Source organism: Peromyscus maniculatus, chromosome 17 (assembly GCF_049852395.1).
Source record: "Peromyscus maniculatus bairdii isolate BWxNUB_F1_BW_parent chromosome 17, HU_Pman_BW_mat_3.1, whole genome shotgun sequence".
NCBI classification, from domain to species: domain Eukaryota; kingdom Metazoa; phylum Chordata; class Mammalia; order Rodentia; family Cricetidae; genus Peromyscus; species Peromyscus maniculatus.
In genome coordinates this window covers 4,686,624-4,694,553 of record NC_134868.1, presented here as the reverse complement: position 1 = coordinate 4,694,553, position 7,930 = coordinate 4,686,624, and the positions used below count along the sequence as shown (strand labels likewise).

The window sequence follows — 7,930 nt, the reverse complement described above, 5'->3', positions numbered from 1 at the left end:
TTAAAATGCAGCTTTAGATACACACATGAGGTATTTATTGCTTCTTATATTCTCTTCTATTAAGCATTTTAACATTAACATTGTTAAAATGTATACACAAAACAGTGTACATTGCAGGTATGTCTTCTATCCTTGGACTTGTACTCAAGAGGCTGACATAGGAGAATCAAGAGTTGAAATGCATCCCTGACTAATTACTGACATTTAAGCCAGCTAGATAACAAACATCTCAAAGGAATTTGTAAAAATATGAAAACAAAAACTGGAACAAAAACCCACCATCCTTTCACAGATACCCTTACTTGAAAAGTATGATCACACAGTGCCTGATGTTTAAATAAACAATGGACCACTTAGATTCAACCTATTCTATACATTGAAGCAGAAAAATACCTATAAACCAGATAAAAATACAATAGAAGATGAATAGAAACCACAGAAATAATATAAAAACCGCCCAATAAAATTTACTAAATGGATTAGCCACACATGGAGCAACCTTCAATACCTATTCCCAAATTTTCAAAATACAATCCACAACCACAATGGTTGACTTTACTATTACACTTGATTCAACATGGTAAATAATTTACTTCTTTCAGGCTATGATGAAAAAGACTTTTTTGAAACTGTAGACAACTATGAGGTTTAAAGTCTTTACCAAATTGTTTACATAGATAGGGTTTTCCTCTTGAATATGTTCTTCCCCACTTGCTAACATCAAGATGATAAATTAAAACAAGTCATTAAATTTTCACTCATGAATGTTTGTCTCATGTAAGCATTCATTCCTGTAATACAAGTGTTGAGGCATTCAAAGGCTTACTTACAAAGATTTTCTTCATCAGGAAATCTCTGTTCATTTAACAGAGAGCAAGCAAGAATGCTTGAAGTCAGAGAAATCAGCCCTACTCAATAGGTAGTATCATTTGGGAAGATTTAAAAAATGCTGCCCTGCTGGAAAAAAAAATATGCCACTGGGGTGGGCCTGAGAGTTACATCCACACCACTTCCAGGTCCTCCTCTCTGCTTCATATTACAGGCTCAGGAAGTGAATTCTTAGCTTCCTGCTTTAGCTGCCATGTCTGATATTTGTTGCCATGCCATTTTCATGGTGATTCTATATCCCTCTGCAACCAAAGGGCCAAATTAAACTCTTTCATAAGTTGACTTAGACATCATATTTTACCACAGCAACAGAAAAGACACTAACTCATATCCATAAAATTTAAGACCTGCATGAATTATTTCACAAAATTGAAGAAGTATAAAATTTAAAAGGGTTACCTTATGATTTAAATTCATAGGGCTTTTGTCCATGAGTTTTGCACATGAAAACAAAATAAAGAGGGACATTATAATTCTTAAACAGATTGTTGACACTTGTCAGATTTTTTTTCTCCAGAATCTTGTGTAACTACATGTAATTGGCTAAATATCTTTCCAAATCCTTCATAGTCAAATTCTCTCCTGTATTAGTTTTTTTTTCAGGCCATCAAAGACTATTGTGATATGCCAGAGACCAATTCATTAGATCAATTATACACTGAAAGTTTTACTCTTGTATAAAGACTATCATAAAATGCAAAATGGTAACACACTGACTACATTTATAGAATTTCTCTACAGTATGACTTTTTCTCATGAACTCGAAGACTACGGATATATGCAAAGGCTTTATCACACTGATTACATTTGTAGCGTTTCTCTCCAGTATGTGTTCTTTTATGTTTTTGGAGATTACTATGTAGTGAAAAGGCTTTCCCACATTGAATACATTCATAAGGTTTCTCTCCAGTATGTGTTCTTTTATGAATTTGAAGCTGACCATGACTTGCAAAAGCATTACCACAATGATTGCATTCTTAGGGTTTCTCTCCAGTATGTGTTCTTTTATGATTTTGGAGATTACAGTGTTGTATAAAGGATTTACCACAATGATTGCATTCATAGGGTTTCTCTCCAGTATGTGTTCATTTATGTATTTGGAGCATACTGTGGCATCCAGAAGCTTCACCATACTGAATACCTTCATGGAGTTTCTCTCCAGTATGAATTCTTTCATGCCTCTGAAGAGGACTGCAATATACGAAGGCTTTAACACATTGAATATACTCAGAGGGTTTCTCTTCTGAATGACTTCTTTCATACCTACAAAAATAAGTGGCACATATTAAAGCCTTACCACGTTCATCACACTGATGAATCTTTATATCTGTATGAGTTAATTTTTACAATTTGGTCTAATTGTAAAAAGTAATAAGATGTTAAGATTTATACTCATGGTATTACTTTTCATTAAAGGTTGTTTTCCATCTTTGAAGATACCTGTGATGGTAAGAGCCTTTATTACATAGCTCACATTTATAGCATCTTTTTCTATATGAGATTTTCCACAACTTGAATAGAACTGAAAGAACTCAGAGCTTTACCATACTTACTGCATTCATAAATGTTCATACAGTGTGAGTCATACTACATTTGCAAGGTGGACCAGGACAAACAGAAGTATTTATACATTCCAGTACTCATAGAGCCTTTCTGCACTATGAGTTTACTAATGTATTCCCAAGGAAGTTGGAAAACTAATTAATTGTAAATTTGTTTCATGTTCAACAAGTTTACTCAGATATCATCTAGTTGTTCTGGGAAAGAAAGTTATGTTGTTCTTTCCACATCCCTGTGCTCTCATGGCTTGTATACATATTGAAATATGCTATACCTATCAAAGGAAGAGTAACAAGTAAATGGTTTCCACATTGCATTCACACAGTTTGACTTTCTATTCCTTATAGACATGTAGTATAGGGATTAAGGTTTCTTCACAACAACCTTTTTTGACTCATAATCTGCCCATCTCAATGAACTGAGTAAAATCACAACAAGTATATGAGTAACACTAGCTTTGCTGTGGATTATTTGCTTATTAGAAGGTTTTGGACATATGCTTATCACCTATTCAATGTATATATCCTTTGCAATGTCTGACTGAGATGAAACTAAATGGACGGGCAGTTCTACAGCATAGCTCTCCTGGAGCTATGATTCAAATGGTGATATCAGTTAAGGAAGTATTTCTTTGCTTTCTTTCTTAGAGGAATGCCTTGGAAATATAGATTAGCTACCTAATGTTGATGTATATGGTTTTGTGAGAGTTTAATGATCATCATTACACTTTAAACTGTGCTATTTACACTGCCGCTTTTCTTTAAAATTTTCAGGACATATTAAAATTTCTTCAGAGGCACATTTGTATCAGCTTGCATGTGAAAATTACCTTCCATGTCTTCTAGAATGTTCTTCAATGTTATGATCTTCCCACCTGTACCCTGAAATATAGTACCAGAAAATGTATGATATATTATTGGAAATTATGCAAAATTTAACTTACTATCTTTAGAGAACCCTAGAAATTTGGCTCATTTTTCACCTCATTCTTCCTCTTGCTCAAACAAAATTACACAAGTGTATCAATAAACAAGAAACATTGTCCCCTTATTTTGAAACATGAAGGAAAATCCATAGTCTTACCTATAGCAGTGAGGTTCCTATAGGTCTCCAGCAATACGTCTTTGTAGAGGCTTTTCTGGGAAAGATCCAACAACATCCACTCTTCCTGAGTGAAGTCAACATGCACATTATTGTAGGTTACTGCATTCTAAAATTCCCCATACATGTGTACAAAAGAAAGCAGGATAGTGATAACACTGTAAATGTATACTTCTTTGACAATATAATTGTCAAAGCCTCATAGTTCTGGTGCTTCCCACACTTATTCCATGACACAGAATTTCTAATGTAATCACCAAGTCACTTTAGAAGTAAACTGAATAAGAGGTTCACCTGTCATTTCTATACCCTTTGAATAGGATATAGCTTTGAAAGAGAAATGCCAATTAACAGACATAGAGACAAGCAAGCAGATGAATTGTACTGACTACATATCAGAGAAGTTGAATGAATAATTGCTAACTACAAAAAGATGGGCAAGCTGAGGATATTGGCTCATGCTTTTAATGATGCCAGCACTCAGGAGGCAGAGGCAGGTGGATTCAATTGCATCAAATGCCACTTTGGCCTACCTAATGAGTTTCAGGATGTCCAGAGTTACATATTAATAAGATCACATCTCCCTCACAAAAAATCAAACAAACTAAAAAGGTAGAAAGAAATCAGAAGTTTTTACTAAAGTTCCTATAGAGTTATTCACTCAATCCAATTCTGTATTGATCTTGCAGGAACCTGAAGTGCCACAGTTTAAACTGTAACATTAATAAGATCTTTACTAAAAGGAATGTGTTATAGTTATAAATAGACAGATAAAAACATTAGCAATGTAAATGTTGATCATAAATAAACAACAAAGGACTGGAGAGATGGCTCCACATTTAAGAGCTATTGCTTGTTTTGCAGATAGGTGGGCTCAATTGTCAGTACTTACATGGGAGTTCACAACTATCCATTTACTCCAAGTTCAGGGATACTGAGGCCATCTTATGACTACTGTGAGGGACAGGCACATATGTGGTGCATATCCCTGCATATAGGCAAAAGACTTATATCCATTTAAAAGGATTCAAAATAAACATAGTAGGTAAGAAGAATGTAACAAACCTATAATCCAATGACTCAGAAGTTTCAGAAAACATTAATTGCCATCCTGGGAAAGAGAATGATACCCTCTGCCAATTTTGAAAATTCAAGATGTAGGTGAAGCTCAGCACAACAGCATATGCTTGATATGGACATAAACCTACGTTCCAGGTCCATTAGCCAATAATACAAAAAACAAAAAACCCACAGGCATGTTGGCCCAGCTTTAATTCAAGCATTCGGAGACAGAATCATTTGGATCTTTGGGTTGAGGCTAGCCTGGTCTACAGAGCTACTTTCAGGACAGCCAGGACTTCACATAGAAACCTTATCTTCAAAAACCATCTATAATAGTGTTGAAGGCATGACAGCAGGACACAAGGAACAGAAAATGGGTTCAGGCTATAGATATGCAAATCCCATTCCCAATGAGGAATTTCAAACAGAAAGGCTCCTCCTACTAAAGGTTCTACAAGAACCCCAAGGAAAGCCACAAAGAAGAAACAAGTGTTCAAATCATCCTATCTGGGAGCTTTTCATTCAATGACTCAGGTCACTATAGGCTCATGCTCATTCCATGAATAAAATGTATTTATTCTAACTTTAATGATTGCTATAGTCTGCAACAGCCCCTAAACTGTTCAAATATCCAAAGTCTCTTCTGAGACTCAGGCAATCTCATGACTGTCACATCTTGTAAAATCAGAAAACAAGTTACCTCTTTCCAACATACAGTGGCACAGAATGCCCATTCCCATTCCAAAGGAGAGGAATGGGGACATGGTGAGAGAAGATTGGACCAAGGCAAGATGCAACCCAGCAGGACAAATACCAAATCCTGTAGCTCTGTCTCAGACACATGGGGCTTCAGTTTCAAAGAGCTTGGGTGGCTCATTTTCCCTGCAGCTTCTCATACATCTCTCTCTTTAGCTACTTGCAATCCCTATATGCAGCTCTCCATTGAAGATCTATCATAGCTTAGATATCTCAACATCTTGTGGTCTCAAAATGCAATCCAGGTTTCATCCTCACAGCTTCATTCAATGAAATCTCATACTGGATCTCTGAGTCTGCCAAACATAGATGCCTGCAACAGTGGTGAACTGAAACCACAGACTAAGAACCATGACTTGAAATTTTTAGTCCTTGTTTCCAGAACCAGCACAACATGGGTGATCCTGCCAAGTTTGGCTTCTTAATTGGGATGGACCATGCCAAGCTTGGACCACAGTTGCAACAGGTTTTGTATGAAGTTGCTTCCTGAGACTAGGAATCACTTTGCCTAGTCCTTACATTAACTGAAGGCTTAAGAAGATCAAGTCTTACACTTAAGGTACCTTGCTAGGCTTCTGCTCTTCAATCAGGATGATCTCCTTGAAAGTTCCTGCCTCTGTTTTAGCACCTAACTGCTATCTAAAACTATATTTTAATTTAATTCTGTCCAACATGTTGCTTTTATTTCACTGTAGAACTGAATGAGTCATCGGTTATAACCATCCAACAAAGTAAATATTCCATCTAAGAAATCAACCCAGTACCTTTTAATTCTGTCTTACTCAATTTCTCATGGCATGGAAAGAATAAGAAAGATTTTGGGCAAAAATATTACACAAATGACCTCTAGCTTAATTTTTCAGAGTCTCTTCCCAACTGAAAACCCTATGACATTGACCTCTACTGTACTGTCTGCATTACTTTCAACATTCCCATCTTCCAGGTTCTACAAGAAGAGCCAGTTAAGCTCTATGTAAAGCTTTCTATGCCTTTTGTGATCTAAAGTCCTGATATCTTCCACACTCCTTCAAAAGACAACATTTCCCAGGTTTTTGCCTAGCAACAAAAACCACTTTTGGGGTGTGTGTGTGTGTGTGTGTGTGTGTGTGTGTGTGTGTGTGTTATGGTTTTGTTGTTGTTGTTGTTCTAACTTGCTATTCTGTTGCTGTGATTAAATTCTCTAACCAAAAGCATCTCTAGTAATGAATGGGTTTATTTGGCTAATTTTGTCAGATCAAAGTCTGTCATTTTTTAAGTTTAGGACAGCAACTCAAGCTAGCAACTGAAAGCAAAAACCATGGACAAACATTGTTCCCTGGCTTTCTCTCTTCCTTGGTCACTGTCTCATGCTCAACTAACTCTCTTATCCAGCACAGGCCCACTTGCTTAGGGATATTGCTACCATGAGTGGAAGAGCCTCCCCCCACATCCATCATCAATCAACACAATCACTTACAGACATAGCAGTTTCTGGATATTATGAATAAAGCTGCTATGAACAGAGTTGAGCAAGTCTCCTTGTGGTAAAATGGAGGAGCATCTTTTGAGTATATCCCCAAGAGTGGTATAGTTAAGTCCTGAGAATATGAATTCCCAATTATCTGAAGAACTGCCATATTGATTTTCACAGTGGCTGTACAAATTTGTACTCCCACCAGCAATGGAAGAGTGTTCCTTCCACTTGTTCCACATTCTTGCCAGTGTGAGCTTTCTCATGTGCTACTAACCTTAGCCATTCTGACAGGTGTGATGAAATATCAGAGTAGTTTTGATTTCAATTTCCTTGATGGCTAAGGATGTTGAACATTTCTTTGTTTATCAGCCATTTCAGATTCCTCTGTTGAGAATTCTCTGTTTAGATCACTACTCCATTTTTTTTTATTTATTTGGTTTGTTGATGTCTAGTTTTATAAGTTCTTTATTATCCTGAGTAAGGCAACCCAGAACCACATAGACAAACATGATATGTACTCACTTATTAATGGCTACTAGCTGTTAAGTAAACAATAATCATAGTAAAATCTACAGACCTAGAGAGGCTAAGTAACAAGGATGGCTATAGGGGGCATGCATGGATCTCCTTGTGTCTAGGGTTTCTATTGCTGTGCCGAAACACCATGACCAAAAAGCAAGTTTGGAGCTGAAGCTGAGACCCTGGGGGTAGCTGCTTACTGGCTTGCTTGAATTACTGTCCTAATTTTCCCCAATGATGGACTATGATTTGAAAGTGTAAACCAAATAAAGCCTTGCCTCCCCAACATGCTTTGTGGTCATGGTGTTTTGACACAGCAATAAAAACTGCAACTAAGATCAATTGGTACCAGGGACTAGGATACTGTTTTGATAGGCTTGACCATGTTTTTGTTTGGAGAAATTTGGACTTTGGTACTTTAGGTTAGGAAAGCAGTGGAATGTTTTAAGTGCTGCTTAATGGGCCATGCTAGTAGGAGCATGGAAGATAGTGGTACTGAGTGTGATTTGAACCACTGTTGGGTGGATCAAGAGGTTTCAGAGAAGAATGTTAGTATGTTGCCTAGAAATCATTCTTGTGGTATTTTGGTGA

General features: G+C 36.7%; 1 protein-coding gene across 1 annotated transcript; it reads right to left on the bottom strand.

Annotated features, from left to right (window-relative positions):
• Positions 1 to 1,324: 1,324 nt before the first annotated feature.
• Positions 1,325 to 7,103, bottom strand: LOC107402806 (uncharacterized). The gene is made up of 3 exons (XM_016008146.3): positions 7,095 to 7,103; positions 3,532 to 3,658; positions 1,325 to 2,151 (listed from the first exon to the last, which is right to left on the bottom strand). Exons 1-3 carry the CDS (start codon positions 7,101 to 7,103, stop codon positions 1,556 to 1,558), a joined length of 732 nt encoding a protein of 243 aa, XP_015863632.1. The 3' UTR covers positions 1,325 to 1,555.
• Positions 7,104 to 7,930: the final 827 nt, after the last annotated feature.

What these genes read in the sequence shown, in the direction of transcription:
- LOC107402806 (XM_016008146.3), bottom strand. An exon ending in TAGGAACCTCACTGCTATAG is followed by an intron (nt 2,152 to 3,531) that starts GTAAGACTATGG and finishes TTATTTTTGTAG; the next exon opens with GTATGAAAGAAGTCATTCAG.